Here is a 24,651-nt window from a genome sequence, read left to right as displayed (position 1 = left end):
TTGTCACATTTCATGGTCTCTTATCCAATATAAAGTGGGGCCCATCATTAATACATTTTTTGCAGTTATGTGGGTATCCTGTTATTGGAGCACTGCTTCAGTGTGTATATATTAGTGTGTCAGTGTGTGCATGTGTGCTTGGATACTGACCCTGCAGTTGCTGAGCTCCTCAGCTGTGAAGATAATGACACCACATTTCTTTCCTGGAATCCCTCTGCAAAAAAAAGGATGATTGATGCATGGAATTATTCATATGGTTTAACATAAATGTGTTTGAAACTTCACATTTTTCCTGGACAAAAACTATAGGTGTATTGGAACGTGTATCTCCATGTTTCACTTATAGACTTATATATTATGCACTATAAGGACAAATATCTTACCTACTTGGCTAACGAAATGTTTTAATCGGCACCAATGCCAAAATATTTGTCTCCATAAACATGTACAGCTGTTTTAGTCAAGCAGCCAAATTAAACTCATGTTTGGAAAAGCCACCGGTCAAAATTAGCAAATCAAAGATGCAATAAATCAATGTCAATTGTCCATCACAGTGCTTGGAGTGGTCATAATTGTCACATATTTTAATGTTCCCTACACTCTAATAAACCTCATCTCTCATCTCATTTTCTGAACAGCTTCATTAGGGTCGTGGGGGGTGCTGGAGCCTATCCCAGCTGATTCTAGCCCAGAGGCTGAACATTTTAAATAGTGTTAATCTTGTTTCTGTTGACTCACAAATTGACTTCCTGGGCAGAATTGGTTCAGCACAATTGTAAGTAATTACTTTAAACTAGGGGTGTCAGACTCGGGTTGGTTCGCGGGGCGCTTTAACGTCAATTTGATTTCACGTGGGCCGGACCATTTTAGATATATTTAGGTTTTTTTATTTTTATAAATGGATTAAAAGAACTGGATTAAAATCCCTAAATATTCCGTTTTTTAAAGATCTACAACAATGTTTATCTTAGCTTCTTTTTTAAAATATATTTTTAGATTTTACAAAATTATTTTTGAACTAAAAACAGAAAAAAATGATTGAAAAATTAGAATTATTGATTTAAACAGGGGACAATTAGGAAATTTAACATACATCTATCCTCTTCATTTTATTTGATCCTAAAACAGAAAGTCGGCACTCATGATTTACTTTCCCTGGCCACACAAAATGATGCGACGGACCAAATTTGGCCCCCGGGCCGCCACTTTGACACATGTATTTTAAGCATTTTGACTTAGAAACTGCAGCTTATACTACATATGATGTGTTAGGAAAGGAACCCAGACACCAGGATAGAATCAGAAGGTCATTCTGTCAGTCTAAATCAATCGCAGGATGAAAAAGCCCAGAACTGAAATCATGTTCACCAAGACAAAGCTACAAAATGTTAAATAAGCATTATGTAAGATTTTCCATCAAATCTTCCTGATATTTCCATAGACATTAACGAAACATATTAGAAAAATCTTCCCCTTTTAAAGACTATTTGTGTGGTGCAATATTGTTGTTGTTCTGATTCTGTGTTTACAACGGATGTTCTGGCATCCATCAGCAACCAATTATGAGATCTATTCTGTCTTTGTCTGGGTTGCCAGGTTTGTACTCTATGTAAATTAAGGTTGCTGCCAGGTTCACAGTCAGAATTAATGATGTTGTGTACCAATATACCGGAAAAAAAAACCACCTTCCGAATGTCAAATGAGTCATGACAGAGTCGTAAAAAAACAAGGATATCTATTAGACATGACTCTAAACTATGGGGACAACTGATAAGGAGAAAAAAATAACAACAGACACCAAAGTTATAGCACAACTTTTCCTGGATAGTAAATCGACAATGGGAATATGAAAAAAGTTGGAGGAACAAGTATTATTTCTCATCTATTCTTGAATTTATATGGATTGTGTTATTTTGTTGAATTATTGAATGACTTCATCTTATAGTTAAGTGCACTTATTTTTTGATTTGTAAAGACAAGAGATAATCAGGCTTGTGTGACAATTTACTTTCCTGTTGACTCATTAATTGTGATGACGTTAAAAGTTGAGTGGAATCCAAATGACAAATGCACCACAAAGTAAATTTGTCATCAAGTTGACAGGATCTACATTTTTGGGGTTGTGGATAGTGTCTGCGAGAGTTTTATAGCTTTATACTAAGGTCATTTTAAAACAAACAGTTGTCAAAAACTAATTAACAAATGTGTGATGCAGTTTTAAATATAATATACCGTATTTTCACGACTATAGGGCGCACATAAATGTCTTAAATTTTCTCCGAAATAGACAGGGCGCCTTATAATCCAGTGCGCTTTATACATGGACAAATACTAAAATTGTTCTCCCGATAAAATAAAATAAATCAGTCAATAGGGTACACTATCCTCTACAGCTCTCAAAAATACAGCAAGCAGCACCAGACTCTACTATTTTCCCGTAGAAAAAGTACTGTGCAGTGACTGCTGGGATATATAGTAGTTCGTTTTGTCAATACACCCAATGGATTGTGCCCTAGCGATTGATAACAACACAGCTTTACGAAGCATGGACATTAGCTACTAGCTAGCTACTATTTGCAAATGGATTGTGGCCTGGTGATCGGCATCAAAACAGCTTTACGAAGCAACTTTGATGGATTTGTGGGTGATGATGACGTGAGTACATTGTAAAATGACTAAATAAAGTACAACCGAACTCATTTTTGCCTCCGTTGCCTTTTTAAAAACACGTTTTTAGCGTGTGGGTGTAGCGTTTATGTTTAAGCTGGTGAATGTTTTGCCATACCTGGCTGCGTCCATAAAAACGGTGCGTCCTTTGTGTGTGTAAAATACAGAAATAGCACTCGTTATTGACACTGCGGCTAAAAATACGATGCGCCGTATAGTCGTGAAAATACGTTATATATTTTAGATTTTTTTTTTTAAACAGCTCTCAATAAAAACATTCACCTAGTTTTCAAAACCTTTATTCTTTGGGATACATTCAAACTGGAACAACCTTGGTCAAATGAAGGACAAGGTGAATTTCTTTAGATTTTCTCTAGCTTTAGTACTTGAATCAATGTATGAGTTACAGCTCTTAAGGCTCTTAAAATGATTAAAGGCAAGTAACTACTGTGTACACTTTGTATTAATTTCATTCCATCATTATTTACTAGGTATTTGCAGCCAAGTGTCACAGACTGAACCCAAATCTAAGTTAGATAAAATTTTTGCCCAAGGTTGAGCCAACAGACAAAGCCACAAACCATATTTTTTTTATTGGAACTCAGCCGGTCAATTTAATGATAAAGCCGCATGCATAATTATAGTGTTTTCAGAGGTTCCAGCTATGTGTTTTTTTGTTTTTATCTTTATTTATTTGATAAGCAATCGGAATAAGAGATGTGAGAGAAAATGAAAAAGGGTTCCGGGACACCAAGGGTAGTGCCTGAGGATAAAGAAACAATATAAAGTGGGAATTTGAGCATTATGAGAGAAGTAGTCCGTCTTGATGTTCACTTAAATCTACCAGCTTGGCACTTTAATGATGATATAGTAGTGTTATAATATGCAAGACCCCACAGGTTGCACTCTGGCATTTTGAACTGATCCAATTGCTAAACTGTCAAGTAGCCTGCCCACGTTCCCGCTAGAAATTGTCTCGTTAGTGATTGCTAAATAATAATTACATGCTCATCCAAGTCAGCTTTTGTTGTATGCTTGGCATGGTGGGTTTTTTTTTCATAGGATTTGAAATTAACCAAAAATTAATTGTTGGGTTTATTCTGTATTACTATTATAAATATAGTTGTATTAAGTCATTTCTTTGTTAAACCATTCTCTTGTTATTCTCAAAGTGTTGCGAGGTCATGAATAACCGCCAAGTCATCTTTAACCTGGACTGCCTGTTCCAGGATGTTTATACAAACAATTCACCCAATCTGAGTCTTCGAGATTCGGTGGTCCCTTTTGTAACGAGGCCAGGGCTATTCGGCCAATAACAAGAATGTTGTTTCTGTTATTTACAACATAGCACTTCAGGTTTTTCTTTATGTAATTATTATATGATTATGATTATATTATATGATTCTTAGGTCAAGGAAGGCATAATTGTTCTAATCTAAATGTTGTTAGGTCTAGTCTCCTGTTTTTGTTATTGGTAAATACTTTGATTTTTATTGTAGTTCCAGATGTTGTTTTTACTCATACGTGATGGAATGATCAACAACTCTATAAATTGTTTTGATTCATGGCAATAAGAATCGTACGAAAATGTCTATTCGGTGAGACGTTCGGAAGTTGAAGGAGAAACTCTGGCTTGCTGAATCTCCCCTCTGAGGTTTTACCTGTGATCTATTCTATTTAATTAAATGTCAATAATTGAATAAGATGTCTGCCTGCAGTTATTGATAATTACGGACGAAGGTAATCATTAATGAACCTAATATTGATGTCTGTCAACCTGCAGTAACAATTAGAGATGACCCAACCATCAAGCAAGTCTGCACTAATGCTTTTGTATATCTGAAATATATTTGTGTACATTTTTGTTGCATATCTTTGTTAGTTTGAAGTCATTTCACAAAAATAATCTAAAATATAATGACATTCGTTTGTCAAATTACTTGCAAGAGGTGAATTCTATTGAGCTGACTATTATAAAAGAGCACAGAGAGGGACAGGAACAGGCTGAATAAACTGGTCAGAAGGACCAGGTCTGTTCTGGGCTGTCCTTTGGACTCTGTGGAGGATGATGGAGAGTGGAGGATGCTGACCAGGATGATGTCCATTATGGACAGCACCTCCCAAACCCCTGCATGAGTCTGTGGAGTCCCTCCAAAGCTCTTTCAGCAATAGACTGCTGCACTCTCATTGCAGGAAGGTTCCTCCCATCAGCTGTCAGGCTCTTTAACAATAAAATTTTAAAGTGTTAGGACCTACTATATATGCATGCATGTACATCTATGTGTATGTATGTATATATGTGCTTATATATATATATATATATATATATATATATATATATATATATATATATATATATATATATATATATATATATATATATATATATATATATATATATATATATATATATATATATATATATATATATATATATATATATATATATATATATATATATATATATATATATATATATATATATATATATATATATATATATATATATATATATATATATATATATATATATATATATATATATATATATATATATATATATATATATATATATATATATATATATATATATATATATATATATATATATATATATATATATATATATATATATATATATATATATATATATATATATATATATATATATATATATGTGTGTATGTATATGTATATATATAAATTTCAGGAACACACTTATCTATTTATATATCTATTCATTAACTTACTTATTACCTATCCATTTATGTCTAAAATGCATTTCCTATTTCTGCATCCACACTCTCTTGCAAATGTGACAACAATATTTACCGAATACGAGATGAATAAAGTTATCCAATCCAATCCAACTCAAGGAATGTTTCCACAATTTCATTTTTTGGGGTTCATTTTCAAAGAAAAACAAATGAATGGTTTAAACGATTCAAACATGAGGTAAATGTGACCTTGGAAATATCTGGGTGTGTTATTACTTTTTCTCATTTCAAATGCTTATCAGTACAGAATGAGTGATCTTTTTTTACATGTAAGTAGATGAAAGGTGAGATAATTGGCAAAAAAAGAAGTGCCGTTGCAAAGATATAATGACATTGCCTCAAAGCAAAAGCTGCACGTCCAATAAGATGATCCCTACACTAATCCTTACATGGAAATATTTGCTTTGTATCCAGGATTCTACAATATAATTCCAGGTGCTACAAAAGGTAGTGATGCATTACACAGAACATTGCGACCTTGACTATTGAGTGCTTCCGAGTTACTGTTGTTTTTGGGGGAAACACAATTTTATTAAAATAGATTTTTTGCCTTTACATGCAAAATATTACATTTGAGCTTCAGACTCATCAATCAAGCTTCACTGGAGTGATAAAAATTAGCAAAAAGTAAATTTTTCTAATAAAGGAGTCAACAAATATTGCCTAGCTTGGTGGTACGGTGAAGGAGTGGTTAATATGTTCGCCTTACAGTTCTGAGATCAAGGTTTTAATCCAGGGCTTTGTCCTTCTTCTGTTTAGTTTGGATATTCTCCTCGTGAGGACATAGTATACGTGCATGCAATGTGTAATTGCACAATTGTTTGGTTGGTGGTCTCCTGGTGCCCTGTAATTGGCTGGAAAACGATTCAGGTGGAACGGGAGATGAATGAATCAAAAGGATAATGGATGGCTTTATAAGTTATTTGCTTCCTAAAATCGCGGCTTTGGTGCTTGTTTTAGCCTTCATGAGACTTGAACTCATTGACTTCTAAGATCTGATTCGTAGTGGAGGTTGAAAGGAGGTTCCTTTATTGGCCGAGTTATTATATTGATCTAACATTGGTACACAATTTACTCAATTGGAGGTCCATGAAAAGCATAGTCATACTTTTGAAGGAATGTATTGAAAAAAGTATTATTTCATTGTTTTTTTTTTCTTTTACATGATACCTCATCTTTAATGATTAAAAATCCTAGTATTGTACAAAGATGATGGGTGCTCGGACGTTTGGTCGCCGGTCAAATGGTCAAATGAGAGTTTACTGTTGAAACCAGCTCTCAATATTATATTCATGAGAGTTTAATATCTAAGAGAGAGAGTTTAATATCTAAGAGAGAGAGTTTAATATCTAAGAGAGAGAGTTTAATATCTAAGAGAGTTTAATATCTAAGAGAGAGAGTTTAATATCTAAGAGAGAGAGTTTAATATCTAAGAGAGAGAGTTTAATATCTAAGAGAGAGAGTTTAATATCCAAGTACTGTTTAATATCCAAGTGCCGTTTAATATCCAAGTACTGTTTAATAGACAAGTACATTTGACTGGCGACCAATAGACCGGCGACCAATAGACCGGCGACCAATAGACCGGCGACCAAAAGACCGGCGACCAAAAGCCCGGCGACCAAAAGCCCGGCGACCAAAAGCCCGGCGACCAAAAGCCCGGCGACCAAAAGCCCGGCGACCAAAAGCCCGGCGACCAAAAGACCGGCGACCAAACGTCCGGCGACCAAAAGACCAGCAACCAAACGTCCGGCGACCAAACGTCCAGTCACGAGATGATGTATGCACTTGTGGGCCAAAATATTTCCACAGAGATGTGAAAGACTGCCAGAAAATGTTGTTGCGCCTTTTAATTTTCTGGGGTAATTACATTTTAGCCGATTGCTTTCAATAGTGTTTTTCAATTCTCTTCAAAGCCAACTAAAGCAATTCTACAAGCTCTCGTTAGTTTTTGTTTTAGTTATTCTTGTTTTAAATGGAATTTTATTTACATTTTATTTCTGAAAGTTACACAAGGTTTAATTGAGACTAAACTTTAATGTAAAAGACCTCAAGTTTTCAAATGAATGAATCCCAAGTCCCTAATTGAGACTGTTTCAATCTACATACAAATGACATCAAGTAATGACATCGGCACTAAGAGTCTTTGCAAAGTCATTTCGCTTGCCCAACTAATGAAGCTATGAAAGATACATCAGGAATTAGATTACCTTGGGAAAACTATGTTGAAATCACTGTGCAAGGACCATTTGTGTTTCTATTCTCGGGTCACTAAACAAATAGCAGTAACATTCAATTAAGGTTATGTCTTTTCTCTATTTAAGACCTAAGCTGCCTGTTTGTGCTTTTTCCATCCAAACTCTTCTCACTCCACATTTTAGTATTAAATGTTTATCAAGTCTAGTCTTAAGGTTTAAAGTTTTCATGACTTTACGGACAATATATCAGCAATGTCATTAAAGTTGAACATTGTGGTTGTTTTTGCTTAAATACCCAGATAAGGTACACATTTTAAAAATTTACCCATTACTGTGTGTAGCATGATTTAGTATTTACAAGAAAAACATTTGACAGTATCTTATGGAATTTAAAATATCAATTGACAATACATTTGTTTATCTTTGTAGTTTTTTTTAAATTGTTATTAATGTGCCTTGAGTTCCTATAACTGATGATTGCTTGGTTTATTGGTCTGACGTTGAAGAAGTAACACGGACTATACCATAGTTGTCAAAGTGGCGGCCCGGGGGCCAAATCTGGCCCGCCGCATCATTTTTGTGTGGCCCGGGAAAGTAAATCATGAGTGGCGACTTTTTGTTTTAGGATCAAATAAAATGAAGATTATAGATGTGTATTAAATTTCCAGTTTTCCCCCTTTTAAATCAATAATTGTAATTTTTAAATCATTTTTTTGTGTTTTTAGTTCAAAAATAATTTTGTAAAATCTAAAAATATCTTTAAAAAAGCTAAAATAAACATTGTTTTAGATCTATGAAAAAACTGAATATTCAGGGCTTTTAATCCAGTTCTTTTAATCCATTTAGTTAAAAAAAAAAAAATGAAATATTATATCTAAAATGGTCCGGCCCACAGAAAATTGAGTTGACATGAAAGCGGCCCGCAAACCAACCCGAGTATTTCCTGTGTTTGCTCATTTTAAATCAATAATTGCAGACGATTTGTACAAATTTGAACGTCCAAAAATGATCTATTGATCATAAAGATTGGGAAAAACTGCCAATTTATAAATCAATTAATTTTGCCAGCCTAGTTGGAACACATACTGTCCTGATGAAATCAAAACTACAACATGGCCAGCACCAAAAAATGAATTTGAGACCCCTGGACTATACTTTCAAGCTTTTGATTGGTTGAGAAAGCCTTGTTATGTGTTGTGTTACTTGATATATGGCATGAGATTAAAAAAAGAAGGAAGAAAAGTTGAATAATTTTGAAAGAGCATCTTTAGTGGCTCCGTTGCTTAGAATATGCTTCATTCCAAATCCATTGTTGATACAACAAGTGGTGTGGCAGACAGATTAAGAGTGTCACAGAACAACACTGTCACATTGTATGCCAAGACTCTCACTGGCAAGCAGGAATCACTAATTTCCACATTAAATGATGCCAACTGTTGACAGATATGTGCTTAGCAAGTTAACAACTTACCATTGCCAGTTGGAAAAGGAACAAATTCATATTTACTCTGATTCTTTGGTTATGCTATCAAAGTTACATTTGCGTCGTGAAAACATGGCGTTAAAACCAGCTTTAATTATTGTTTTTAATTTACTGAGGACTTATAGTACACACAGAATGTAGTAACAGTTTGATATGAACACACACACATTTTATAGCTCTGTAACAGGCATAAAATTAAGTGTCACCATTTGAAGTTTGGGTTATATTGGTATAATAAGTTCCCTAGTTTCAGAAAATGTAGTTTTCGGTCTTGTCAAGTAGATAAGACAACTGCAACAAAAGCAAAATGAGGTTTCTGGTGGTCACTGGCCACAGGAAAGCAAATTGTGTCTTTTGTTTTCCATGCGTGTGATTGGGTGTGTGCGTTTGTGTGTATTTACACAATTGGAAAGGTGGCTAACAGGACAGTATGAGTATGACTGCTTTTCTAAAAAATAAGTGGTGAAATACCTGTATATAGTATATAAATGGCTAAGTTGGAAACCACTAAATCATTTGAGTTATCAGTAATATTAGCTGTTAGTAATATTAGATTGATTAGACAACACTTTATCAATTGGGTGTAATTGTACACAAGGATATACATACATATGTGAAATAGCACTACAAGTACACATTTGTTGAAGCTAATAAATGAATGTTGCTATTGTGATTCTTATATGCATGGTTACAATGACAATCTAAAATTTATTTTGTATGAATAAATTGCGGGTATTCCCTGTTTGTTTAGAATCAAAAGACAATTGTTGCACTATTAAAAAATGGGTGTTTAAAAAATAAGATTTTACACATTTAGAGAAGGCGAATAAATTCAATTACTTATCTATTAGGATCCAACAGCCGTTTCTGACCACCATAAAAAAATTAAACTCTCTACATTGCACGGTTTGGACAAACATAGCGAGAGAATCTTAACATACACACACAAACATCACGCATTATAAGGATTATGATGGGGGTAATTTGCCAATGATCTTTGAATGCCTTTTTATCTTCTCTTTTATTTTTTTTGATAAAGGACACCACAGATCACATAACTTTAAGGTTTAAAATATGGAACATTTCTGCTTTTTTAGAATTGCCCAATGCAGTTGACATTTGTGTATTGGGTCACAGAACTGAAGTCATTCCACCATCTGCCCACAATTACACACCCTGCCATCCACCAACACATTTCACCAACAGACTGACCAGGCGCTCATGTACAGAATCCCGACTCTTATTGTCGCACAACACATTTTACAATTTTCCACCACTAACTCCCCAGAAAAATGTTTTTTTTTTCCAGAAACCAAATTCCAAATGCACTCCAACATACACAAGACGAAGATTTGAGACCAGTGGTGTCAAACATACGGCCTGTGGGCCAGATCCGGCCCGTCTGGTGGTTTGGTACGGCCCGGGGAAGAAAGCTGCATTGTATAAAAAAAAACGAATTTTCTTTAAAATTTGTAGTTCTTGTATTATCCGCTAGGGGCGCATTGTTTTACACTTAAACACACTTAAATATATGTTTAACTGTGTAAAAGTGTTGTTAAAATTACACATACTTTATTTATGTTCTTATGTTATTCTCTTGTTCATAATATATTGTTCATAATGTAAAAGAAAATTCTGTTAATAAACATTTTGATAATTTACTCATTCTCTGCACTAATTATTAGTATTAGTGACTAATACAAAGGAAAAAAGTGGGATTATTGTTATTTCTATGTTTTTCGCAGGCCAAAGGGAGTTTGACACCCCTGTTTTAGACAAAAAAAGCAAAATGCAATCTATAAAAAAAAGGTTGACATAACTATTGGCATAATTTAGTTCTAAAAAAAATCTCTTCCTAGCCAATATAGTGTCACAATATTCCTGTACAAAGGATTACTTGTATGCCCAATAGTTTTCTTTCAGAGGGTCAAAAAAAATATTTTATTATGCTATCCAGAGAGCACAGCCAATATTTTGTGCTCTTAAAATTGGTATAGAAATAAATAAACTATAAAACCCATGCCTTGCTGAGACAAACACAATTTCTTAAGTAGAATTGGGATCAGGCTGAGAGATGAGAGATTCAATTTTTCACAGGAACGCCACAAGAAAGCAAAGAAGACAAAAAAAAAACGTTTTCAACGTCACCCCACAATAATCCTGAAGGGCATCTAACAATCTATATTATCATCCTCATATTCCTCCATGTATCATGATGTCCACAATTTCTCTTTAACGGACAGAATCATTGGTCTTTGATTCATACTTTTTCTTCTATATTTCCACCTCAGGCCGGTACAAATGAATGTGCCATACTTCAGTAACCTCCAAAGAAGGTTATTTATTTCTAACAAGATGAAGACATGGCTCGGGTGAGTGCCGCAACTGACTTCTGGGCAAAAAAAAAGAAGAAAAAAAAGCCATTCCTGTCTAATCCCAAACCACACAAGGCTGTCTTGGCAGACCGTGCTATTATTAATAGATCGGCCTCATTTTTTCCACCATTGCCGATATGCAATTTTTGTTTCTTTTTCAACCTTTCATAATGTCAGCGTTTCATATCAAACTGAGCATTGCTAAATCGTCATGTTGAAATAGCAAAACTGTTCCTACCTGTTTGTGAACATAATCTCAAACACTTTCAGGTTTAAAAATAACCTCTGCTATCTGATGCTCCCACTGAATACAATGTGTATTCACGGTTGTATTTTGAATCATTATTATACATTTGCCGCCTCATCTGATACCCCATATTTTGGTTGCCATAGCAACACACAGGTAAGTGGAAAGAAGTGCTTACTTTGCCACGCAGCATGGAGTCTGTTTCTAAAAGTGGTGACCCTTTAAAAGCAAACACCCACTGACATGAGGAGGCAACTAGCACCGTACATAATTTGGAAATGTACCTGTAGCTCGGGGGGGAGGGGGGGGGGATATAACATATTTATGTTTTTGTTTTAGGTAGGCATTTAAAAAACAAACAAAAAACACATGGTTTCTATTAAAAAATGGCTGTGTTTTTAAGACCTATGGTATGCATGCTGTGTATGTATATATGTGCTTGTATATATGTAAGTGTATGTATATATGTGCTTATATATGTATGTGTATGTATATATCTGCTCATATATATGTATTATATATGTGCTTATATAAATGTATATATGTGCTTATATAAATGTATATATGTGCTTATATAAATGTATATATGTGCTTATATATGTATGTGTATGTATACATGTGCTTATGTATGTATGCGTATGTATGTGTTTATATATATGTATATATGTGCTTATATATGTATGTGTATGTATATATCTGCCTATGTATGTATGTGTATGTATATATGTGCTCATATATATCTATATATGTGCTTAAATATGTGTGTATGTATATATGTGCTCATATATATCTATATATGTGCTTAAATATGTATGTGTATGTATATATGTGCTCATATATATCTATCTATATATGTGCTTAAATATGTATGTGTATGTATATATGTGCTCATATAGATCTATATATGTGCTTATATAAATGTATATATGTGCTTATATAAATGTATATATGTGCTTATATAAATGTATATATGTGCTTATATATGTGTGTATGTATGTATGTGCTTATATATGTATGTGTATGTATGTGCTTATATATGTATGTGTATGTATATATGTACTTATATATATGTATGTGTATGTATTTATTCATGTATTTATTTATTAACTTACTTATTACCTATCTATTTATGTCTAAAATGCCTTTGGCTAGTTCTGCATCCTCACCCTCTTGCTACTGTGACAACAAAATTTCTCGAATACGGAACGAATAAAGCAATCCAATCCAATCAGGGAGGAATTTCTGGAATCAGCCTCTTTCTGTTCCACCCTCCATTGCCTCTCATCCTCCTCTTCTATCAAATACTTGTATCTCAGCATTGATATACTCCCCTTTTCTCTGCTCTACTGGTTTGTCAACTTTCACACACCTTCCTTTACGTGCTTTTCTATTCATGCCCACCGTGTTTCTTCCCCTGGGCACAGCTGTGTCTGGTCTACAAGACTCCTGGCAGCTGTCTATCCCCAGCAGATCGGCATCAGAGGCACAGGCCGTATGGAAGGAATCATAATTGTGCTCGTTTGGCCTCCAAAAAGCAAGGAAAAACACAGTCTGTTGCTTCAGGCTACTCTGTATTCAACCTTTTCTTTTGATTTCCCAATGGCTAGTTTGGAAATTTAATATCAAAAGCTATCAAAATAAAGTGTATCTTTGGTTTCAGTGTTTGTTTTTTAGCTTCATTACACTAAAATAAAAAAAAGGTTCTTGGATAACAGATAGATTTCTAAAAGGACAGTGAGAGATTTGTTGGCCTGATAGTTGGAATATTTCCAGAGGTTAATGTCATCATGAGTATGTTTTTATTGTACATACATGTAGATACATGATTGAAGATAATTGCGGGGTAAATGTCGTGATATTTCCAGAGGATATAGTGATTATGTTGATATATTTTCACTTCCACACAACACAATATGATCAACAAGAGATGTTAACATATGAGATTCCATATGGACTATGATTGGTTAGTTTTGGTATTTTTTTTGACCCACAAATCTAGCACTGTGGTTGAGAAATTGCATTTATTATTTTTGGAGGGGTAGTAAAAATGTTTATAGATCAGTTACAACTCTAGCTTATACAACTACCACAAAGAGTAGTAAACAGATTTCAGCTGAGGGGAGCGGAAGGCAGGTATAAGGATATACAATGAGCTTGAGAAGGTTTAATCATTACCAGGGTAACCAAACATTTGTGGTGCTCGAAAGTTTGGTCGCCGGTTCTTCAAATGGTGACAGAGAGTTTACTGTTGAAACCAGCTCTCAAACTTATATTCGTGAGAGAGAGAGTTTAATATCTAAGTACTGTTTAATATCTAAGAGAGAGAGTTTAATATCTAAGAGAGAGAGTTTAATATCTAAGTACTGTTTAATATCTAAGAGAGAGAGTTTAATATCTAAGTACTGTTTAATATCTAAGAGAGAGAGTTTAATATCTAAGTACTGTTTAATATCTAAGTACTGCTTAATATCTAAGTACTGTTTAATATCTAAGTACTGCTTAATATCTAAGTACTGTTTAATATCTAAGAGAGAGTTTAATATCTAAGTACTGTTTAATATCTAAGTACTGTTTAATATCTAAGTACTGTTTAATATCTAAGTACTGTTTAATATCTAAGTACTGTTTAATATCCAAGTACTGTTTAATATCCAAGTACTGTTTAATATCCAAGTACTGTTTAATATCCAAGTACTGTTTAATATCCAAGTACTGTTTAATATCCAAGTACTGTTTAATATCCAAGTACTGTTTAATATCTAAGTACTGTTTAATATCTAAGTACTGTTTAATATCTAAGTACTGTTTGATATCTAAGTACTGTTTGATATCTAAGTACTGTTTGATATCTAAGTACTGTTTGATATCTAAGTACTGTTTGATATCTAAGTACTGTTTGATATCTAAGTACATTTGACCGGCGACCAAACGTACGAGCGACCAAACGTCCGCGCGACCAAACGTCCGGGCGACCAAACGTCCGGGCGACCAAACGTCCGGGCGACCAAACGTCTGGGCGACCAAACGTCCGGTCACGAACATTTGCATGCTACGGCCAATCTCAAATGGGAGACAAAAAGGAATATAAAGTTTGGGGAACCTAGATATGGATATCTATACTAGGGAGACAGTACCTTCTCTGTGCGGAAGTAGTATTAGTGGTTCTGGCGGTTTGTTAAAGTAGTAAATGCTACCTGTGTTATTGTTACCTAACTGCCATTTAGGCAAAGTGTTATTTGGAAGTAAGGGAGTGTTCAAGCTGAGATGAAATCAGGTACACAGTACAGGTTTTCACATTTTAAAAGGAAACATCAGTTCATACATTTTTCAGTACCAAACCTTTCAGCATATTTGTATGACCCAAAGGATATGAGTGTGGATAAACTAAAACTGACTATACACACACCGATATTTTTTGTCTTTCAAGTTCACACACTGAATTCCAATCGTCTATTGATTGAATAGGGCATTCCGTCTTTGTTTTTTTTGTATTGTACACAGATCAGACAACGTCGATTTGATATATTACTACAAAATTTATGCATATGTGACATTCAAGTATTTTCAGCCATGGATACCTTATTATGTACTTTGGTGTGCAAACATATTGAGAACAAATTGTTGTGATTGGGATTCCTGTAAAGATTTGGTCAGGGGCCGTTCATTAATATTCATAAGTATACAATTTAGTAGCATTCACAAGACTAGGGCATAACAAAAACAAAGAATAAATTGGTTATGAGGTATTATATTAGTATAAACAATGTTGCATTGCAGTACTTACGAGAGAGTTCTTTCCAGCCGCCCGCCTGTAGTGCCAATGATTTCTCCAAGGGTGCAAAACGTCTGGCCCAAAAAATCCTGAGGAAAGAGATGAAAGTGGATGAGTTGCATGACTTGGAAACTAATAATAAAATAGCCTTACTCCTGTCAAACACAATCGATCCTGGGACAAGAGTTGGATGGATTTTCAAATAACTTATTAAAATGTATGTTTCCAGGGTTGAACTGTCGTCATAATAGCCGGTATTAACTCGACTAGGAAAGATGTGAGACATATTCATCCATCTTTGACACTGCTTAATCTAGCTATAAGGGTGTTGGTGTCAAAAACCTTCATCAAATAACTCAAAAGCGACAGTACAGGGTTGAATCAGGCCAATCTGTGTGGAGTTTGCAAGGTTCTCCCCATACCTTTGTGAACTTTTTTAGTGTAGACCGATTTGCTCCCGCATCCCAAAGGTAGGTAGCCTGATTGGAGACGCCAAAATGTCGTGACCGGACATTTGATCGCCGGGTTTTTGGTCGCCGGGCTTTTTGGTCGCCGGTCTTTTTGGTCGCCGGGCTTTTGGTCGCTGGTCTTTTGGTCGCTGGTCTTTTAGTCGCCGGGCTTTTGGTCGCCGGTCTTTTTGGTCGCCGGTCCTTTTGGTCGCCGGTCCTTTTGGTCGCCGGTCTTTTTGGTCGCCGATCTTTTTGGTCGCCGGTCTTTTTGGTCGCCGGTCTTTTTGGTCGCCGGTCTTTTTGGTCGCCGGTCTTTTTGGTCGCCGGTCTTTTTGGTCGCCGGTCTTTTTGGTCGCCGGTCTTTTTGGTCGCCGGTCTTTTTGGTCGCCGGTCTTTCTGGTCGCCGGTCTTTTTGGTCACCGGTCTTTTTGGTCACCGGTCTTTTTGGTCGCCGGTCTTTTTGGTCGCCGGTCTTTTTGGTCGCCGGTCTTTCTGGTCGCCGGTCTTTCTGGTCGCGGGTCTTTTTGGTCACCGGTCTTTTTGGTCGCCGGTCTTTTGGTCGCCAGTCAAATGTACCAAGATATTAAACAGCACTTAGATATTAAACTCTCACTCTTTGATATTGAACTCTCTCTCATGAATATAACTTTGAGTGCTGGCCTCATCAGTAAACTCTCTGTCACCATATGACCGGCAACCAAAAGGGACCAAAAGACCGGCGACCAAAAGACCGGCGAACAAAAGACCGGCAAACAAAAGACCGGCGACTAAACGTCCGAGCACCCAAAATGTCGATGTACCCTATCACACCCATAAACCCTGCAAGAATAAGCGGCTTGGAAGATGAATGGATGAATTCATAAATTAGCAACTTAACCCCTTAATACACACCTGTTTGTGCACTGACAATCAAGACTATGATTCTGAAAACAAAATTCTAAGAAAGCATTTTTCTTTTTCTTATGTCATTTGAAACGATATTACTAATCAATAACATGCTACATTCTCATAGAAATATTCATGTACATTAAAGCTCAATGGACATGCAGTATTGAAAAGATGGAAATTGTGAAGGCGTGACACACAAACAAGCCGGCAAGAATTTAGGGGTGTCAAGAAGGTAAGTTAGGTAAGGCTAAATGTTCTGATCATTTCAGTATGAGATGTTTGTATTGGGCATTTTTCACTTCTTAACTATTGTAGTGCATTAGACTAAAATTAAATTGTCAAGCTATCAAAGACACTTGCTTTTCCAGTCATTCCCTTTTCAGCCATGACAGCTACATGACAACAGGCATGAAAACCTCAGGACTAATAGTCCATCAGGACCATAACCTGCAGTGCCACTTTCTGTGTGCCAGTTTAATAATTGAAGCTGAATTGTCAGTGAATCATCCACAGATCTCCCGGGCTGAGATTTCTCTCGATAGAAATTCAACTCCACTGTGATCATGTGTATGTACTTCCTATTTTTTTAAAAGGACCTTTACTAGCACTTCTAATTCATTAGTTTCATCACTGTATGAAACATTTTCAGTTCTTCCATCTGCCTCCCAGACAATGTTCCCTCTAAGCGGCACACTACTATGAAGACCCGAATAATAGTAGGCACCGGATTAATAGTAGGCAGTGGAAAATTACAAAATTAAAGAATATTAGTAGTAGTAGTAGTAGTACTATTATTCCGGTGTATACTATTATTAATTCATTTGGAATTTCCCACTCCCTACTATTATTCCAGTGCCTACTATTATTCGGGTCTTCATAGTACTCTCGTCTTCTCTGCGCAGCAGCAATCATATGGCGCGCAGTAAATAAAATCCCAATTTTTTTAACCCTTTTCCCATGATGGCGCCGTTTACGCGGCAGCCAGTGGCAGTAGCTCTGTCCACTCTTATGTTTTTTGTGTTTTACAGCATGTTTTCCATGAAAAATTAGAGGGAACATTGACATACACCTGCTTATGGCAGGTGTGATACTGGTGTGTCCATAGCGAGCAATGATGATGTCACTCACACTGGTATTCAGTGCGCTTAGGGAGGTTGTCTTTCTGCCCAGACCAACGAAAAATTAGAGGGAACATTGCTCCCAGACTACCCAAAAAAAATACAGATCTAAAAAAGCAATAATAACAGGATTAAACATTAGTCATCTTTTATTTTGTCTTGTTCATTTGGAGTTGAATCTGAAGGCAATTTGGAAAGAACATTATGAAATTCGTAAACTGTCTTGGCAGTGTTTGGCCTTCATGACATGAAATGGAAGAAAAAAAATGAAGCAGACTATTTTAGAACATAAATCACAAAATGAGTGAAGGAGGATGAGTACTGCAATGTAAAGTCTCTTTCATCATAAAATACTCACCTTCTGCTCAGATTGGAGATTGATAGTTTTTGGAAATACAAAAAAAGGGACATTTGTCAAGAGAAAAACTCACGCTATGAATTCTGACAAGCAATGTACAGTGAGTCACAACATGGCTGTTGTTTTCTCTGTAAATGAGTTTACACTGAACTATCACTTCTGAGTTGAAACTGTCAGTTGACATTGACATAGCGCACTTACGTGTTTGGAAATGTTACAGCTTCTGGAGTCCACATTATACCTGGTAGAAACAAAGAGGGGATATGATTGTGGCAAGGCATGTTGGGATTTGCACTACATTTATAAGGTTCAATGTTAAGATATGAGATATGTTAACTAATAATATGGGCAGTGTCATTTAATCACTTTGACTAATATATGATGATTTAAGAATGTTCCTGTGACAAAAGTTGATTGCAGTTTTTTGGCCAAGATCAATGCAAATATGAATACATTGTGGTAAAATCAACACAACTTTGATATGGTTCTCTTTATGTTATGGTCACATTGACTTTAAAAATTTGACAGATGGGCCGGGTCAGCACAAGATACGATACAAATAAAAAAGTGCATCCGTTAACAGTACATATGAAACAGAAACAGAAAAAAAGGACTAAAGTATTAACATACTCATCACTCATCATTAAAGTAAAAAGTATAAAGTAAAAAGTATAAAGTACAAAGTCAAGTAAAAAGGAATGTATTAAGAAATATTAAAATGTAATTTAAAAAAAGATAGAACGGCTGTAAAATACGAAAAACAAATAAGAGTGGACAGAGGTACTGCCACTAGCTTCCGTGTGACGGCGCCATTTTGGGGAGGGAAAAAAAACATTTGGACAACGTCGGTGGGCCGGATTAAAAAGCCTAGCGGGCCGGATGTGGCCCATGGGCCGTAGTTTGCCCACGTCTCGTCTAACATTAGTCAAGTATGACTTTATTATTATTATTATTATTTTTTGCAATTTAGGTAACTTTGGGAGAGGGTAATTAAAAGAACCCTAGTTAAATGTAACAAAACTTTTTTAAATTATTTCGGATTAATGCAAATGTTGAAATTTCATATATGTAAATGGTGTTATCGTACCCAACCTGCTTTACCAGATTTGTATATTTTAAGAATTAGATATTAAATGAATAAATGGACCTTAAAGGAGAGACACTTTTAGACTGTTTTAGACTAATCCCCGATTCAAAGTTTTTTTTATCCACAATTGTGTTTACTTTAACAGAATTGAAACAATTATTACACATTTCATGCCTTGTTGATGAAACTAAAGTGCAATCTTTTGTGGCCTTCGACTGTTTTTGATTAAAAATAAAATGGTTAGAGAAGTTAAGTGGATATTTAGACAAATCTAATTTGATCAGTGAGGCCACTAAATGGCTTACTTTTTTAAATTATTCATTAAATTGAATTTTGCTGTCACTTCATTGCAACCCTACAGAATAAAGATGTGTTTTCCCCAAACGGAGTTAAGATGCAACAAAGTCAACTAGGATTTAATTCATTTATGTAAATAAAACATCAAGTTACTTACACATCAAACCTTAGATTTTGCTTTTCTTCAAAGAAGAAATCCAACACAAACTTCCGGACAAAATCAGGATTCCGGGTATTATCAATCACCTCTGTCCGGCCAGACTACAACAAAAGGAAAATATATGTGATTAAAGCATACTTGTCAACTTGTACGTTTTATACGTATTTTATACGTTTTTTTTTTTACCATTTTAAATCACGTACGCCGTACACCGACTTTTGTACGGGGAAAATTATTATTATTATTTTTAAAAATCACCAATATTTATGAAAACCGATCTTAACAAGACCGTTTTGGCTAAAATCCAGATAGTCTCGTAGGCTGATAGCCAACGGCGCTACTGTCATCGACCGTTACTATTGTCACGGTATACCAGCAAAAATTATCCTCAATCGTATGTATTTTTTTTAGCGGTGCGTACGGCAATATCGATAAAGGATGACATGCGCATGCGTAGATATACCGTATTTTCACGACTATAAGGCGCACCGCATTATAAGGCGCACCCTCAATGAATGACAGTTTTTCCATATATAAGGCGCACTGTATTATAAGGCGCACTGTCTATTTTGGAGAAAATGTAAGACTTTTAAGTGCGCTTTATAGTCGTGAAAATATGGTAATTGATATTGACTTCCAGGTATGAAGCACTCACTACACAGTCACCTCTAGAGCCAGCCATTGTTGATGTTTTGGATTTTTTGGTATAAGATCTTGCAGTGGGGGAGGAGCTATATGATGGAAGATGTTGTAAACTAAGATGGGATCTGCATATTTAACAGTATTGTTTAAGTCCAGGCGTTTGTGTTTTTTTTTTTTAATATCCGACAGTGGTGGTTTTTCGTTTTTGGTTTTCAGTTTTTTTCCCATATATAAGGCGCACTGGATTGTAAGGCACACTGTCTATTTTGGAGAAAATGTAAGACTTTTAAGTGCGCCTTAGAGTCGTGAAAATACGGTACATAGAGTAAATATCGTGGAAGCAAGCATGGAAGAGCCACCTAGTAAGAAACGAGTTACCGCGAGTAAACACGCGTCGTACGGTGTTTGTACGTTTTTTGGAGGGGCGTTTGTACGGGGAATCATTATCATTTAATCAGGTATGTTAAAAGTAGTCAAAAACCAAAAAACAAAAAAAAAACAGTCACCATTTTCAATACACACAAATATAATTTTGAATTTTTTTCAAGAAATCATTGGGATTTGGACTAAATGTTCTGCCTCATGAGAGCTACTTAGAGCAAGAATCAAAGACTCTTATCCACAAAAGGCTAGGCTGTTCCCACCATCTCCTTTCTGGGCCAAGCTATCTTTTCGTCTCACTGACAATCACACCAGCTCTAATTCCCCCAGTGGACTACCAGCCTCGCCTCCGTGGTTTGGCCCGAAAGCACCATGTAATGAGCTATTGATTTCGACATTGCCTCACCGTAGCTGTAATACCTCGATTCATGTCTTTAGTGCCCTGGACACATAGGCGATGCTATCAGCTATGTTCTCACCCTATTCATTACTGAAGGTCTTGCATGGAAGTGGCCTGCACTGTCAAACCTATCTACCTACCACATCGATCCTAACGTAAATCCTCGATTGGTTTCAAATTTCTATCAGCTGGGATTGTTTTTTTTTTTGTAGGGAAAACAATTAACAACAGGAATTTTCACAACTGAATATGCAGTTTTTTATAGATCTAAAACAATGTTTATTTGAGATTTTTTATATATTTTTTTTAGATTTTACAAAATTATTTTTGAACTAAAAACATGGAAAAAATGTATGATTTTTTTTTTAGATATAAAGAAGGAACGGGATTAAATTCCCCGAATATTCAGTTTTTCAAAGATCTGAAACATTATTTATTTTAGATTTTTTATTATATATTTTTAGATTTTACAAAATTATTTTTGAACTAAAAACACGGGGAAAATGTATGATTTTTTTAATATAAATGGATTAAAGGAACTGGATTAAAAGACCTGAATATTCAGTTTTTTAAAGATCTAAAACAATGTTTATTTGAGATTTTTTAATATATTTTTAGATTTTACCAAATGATTTTTAACTAAAAACACGGAAAAAAATATTAAAAATGACAATTATTGATTTAAAAGGGGGAAAATCAGGAAATTTAATATATATTTATACTTTCTAAAACAGAAAGTCGGCACTCATGATTTACTTTCCCAGACCACACAATGATGCGGCGGGCCCGATTTGGCCCGCGGGCCGCCACTTTGACACATGTGCTATAAACAATTCATTAATGATCAACATTCAATATTTTGAGGAGTTTGTATGTCATTGAAATATCATACATTTCTTCTCTATAAATAATCTAAAATAACACTCCCGTAACATTGTAATATAAATATCAAATGTAACCTACCATTACTTTTTGGGAGAGTACTTGATCACAATTGTGTAATGTTTTTTTTTTTTTTTTTGAAAGCTTATAAGAGAGAACTATTATTGATTTTCAAATTGCTTAGCTGAAATAAAGCACTGTTTTCTATTGGCTTAGGCCTAAGTACCAGAAATTGAATTGTGTTTACTCACGTTCCCAAGAGTTCCCAAAACAAACTTAGATGAAAATAAAACCCCAAACCTCAATCAAACATTGTCCAAATAGTAGGCAAAATGTATCTTTGTATTGCCTCTGAAAAATCAAAGCACGTTTTCTATGCTCACCGGCCGGCTCTTCTTTTAATCAAAGTCTGACACAGTGACCTTTCCAGACAATAAATTTTATACTTGTCAAGTTTGAAAGGGCCTTCTCTTCTCTTCGCCTGATGTCAGCTGTCATCGTGGCACGGAGAAAAAAAAAATCACCTCAACTACACATATCCTATCCTTACATATCAACTCCAAAGATTGAAGTTTCCGTTTATACGGTTATGTAGCCATCACCACTAGTTTTCAGACCCAGAAGAAGAATATCACTCATATTTATTTTGTCTTTTTCTCAAAATGTTATTTTAAAAGTAAACAGCAATAGCCTGCTTTCCATCTATCCATGGTTAAAGGCTACCCAACCCAAATGTGTACACTTTATATGGAGGAGCATCTTTTTAATCTACAGCACAGGTGTCAAAGTGGCGGCCCTGGGGCCAAATTTGGCCCGACGCATCATTTTGTGCGGCCCGAGAAAGTAAATCATGAGTGTCGACTTTCTGTTTTAGGATCAAATTAAAATGAAGAGTATAGATGTATATTACATTTCCTGCTTTTCCCCATTTTAAATCAATAATTGTTATTTTTTAATAATTTGTTTCTGTTTTTAGTTAAAAAATAATTTTGTAAAATTTAAAAATATATTTTAAAAAAAGCTAAAATAAACATTGTTTTATATCTGTAAAAAATTTAAAATTCAGAGCCGACTGCAATTTTTAATCCAATTTTTTATTTTATGTTTTTAGTTCAAAAAGCATCTTGTAAAATCTAAAAATAAATATACAAATTTTCCGTTTTCCACTTTAAATTTTTGTTTCCATTTGAAATAAAAAACATGATTAAAGGACATTTTCCATTTTTAAGAAAAAAAAAACCCCAAATAAACATTGCTTTAGATCTATAAAAACTAGAATATTTAGGGCTTCCGATCCAGTTCTATTAATCCATTTATAAAGAACAACAAATCTAAATATTATATCTAAAATAGTCCGGCCCACATGAAAAGTTATGTTAACTTAATTTAAAGCAACAGAAGCGGTGAAAAATACTTCCCAAGTTTGCAAGAGAGTACTATATACTTAAATGTGGCCCCAACTTATTAGGGTGGTTATATTTTTTGAACAAAGAAAGGACACATACTACACTGTAAGCATCGTAAATCATTGCAGATTGTACAATTTAAAACAGTCAACTAAGATTTATGGGCAGTTACAAGTTGACATTTTTGGCTTCTTCTTAGAGGATCTCATTAATTTTGATTGGTTTAATGTGTAATAGAAGATGAATAATGAGCTCTGAATTCGACACAAACATGTTGACCTTGTTCAGAAGGAAGGAAAATTAGATTTTTCATCAAATAAGATGATGAATCTATATTGTATGCTCTTACATGTTTATAGACATACATTATATATAGTATAGAATATGGTACAGTATTATACATTGCTTAGACAGATCACCTTTTGGGGTTAACATATCTGGATGTGTTTCTATGGTAACAAGGTAGGTTGGCAAACCTTGGAGTTTTATCCAAGATTTGAGTTATTGGTTCAATTTGCCGTCCCTCCAAAATAAATAAATAAAATAAACACAAACACACACTGTGTGTGCTATACACAATAAGAAAATTAACTAGTTGTTGTCTCAATTAGACTAAAATATAGAATATACCTGAATTTTTAATGTGTTGTCTAACTTTGTTCTGTGGTGTAACATTAATATTGACAAAAATTAGTGACCATATTTTCACGACTATAAGGCGCACTTAAAAGTCTTAATTTTTCTCCAAAATAGACAGTGCGCCTTATAATCCAGTGCGCCTTATATATGGAAAAAACTGAAAACCAAAAACGAAAAACCACCACCGTGGGATATTAAAAAAAAACAAACGCCTGAACTAAAACAATACTGTTAAATATGCAGATGCCATCTTAGTTTACAACATCTTCCATCATATAGCTCCTCCCCCTCTGCAAGATTTTATACCAAAAAAATCCAAAACATCAAGAATGGCTGGCTATAGAAGTGACTGTGTAGTGAGTGCTTCATACCTGGAAGTCAATAGCAATTACCGTATTTTCACGACTATAAGGCGCACTTAAAAG

General features: G+C 34.9%; 1 protein-coding gene across 1 annotated transcript in view; it reads right to left on the bottom strand.

The window, feature by feature from the left end:
• Positions 1-24,651, bottom strand: part of LOC144203596 (copine-9-like) — a 63,252-nt gene that overhangs the window by 20,365 nt on the left and 18,236 nt on the right. Inside the window, exons 4-7 of the mRNA XM_077727124.1 lie at positions 19,874-19,977; positions 18,534-18,573; positions 15,532-15,608; positions 151-214 (exon numbers count right to left, since the gene is read on the bottom strand). Of these exons, the coding sequence (XP_077583250.1) occupies positions 151-214; positions 15,532-15,608; positions 18,534-18,573; positions 19,874-19,977 (285 nt within the window). The remainder of the gene's footprint in view (positions 1-150; positions 215-15,531; positions 15,609-18,533; positions 18,574-19,873; positions 19,978-24,651) is intronic.

Source organism: Stigmatopora nigra, chromosome 1 (genome assembly GCF_051989575.1).
Source record: "Stigmatopora nigra isolate UIUO_SnigA chromosome 1, RoL_Snig_1.1, whole genome shotgun sequence".
NCBI classification, from domain to species: Eukaryota; Metazoa; Chordata; class Actinopteri; order Syngnathiformes; family Syngnathidae; genus Stigmatopora; species Stigmatopora nigra.
This window is presented reverse-complemented; position numbering and strand designations above follow the sequence as displayed.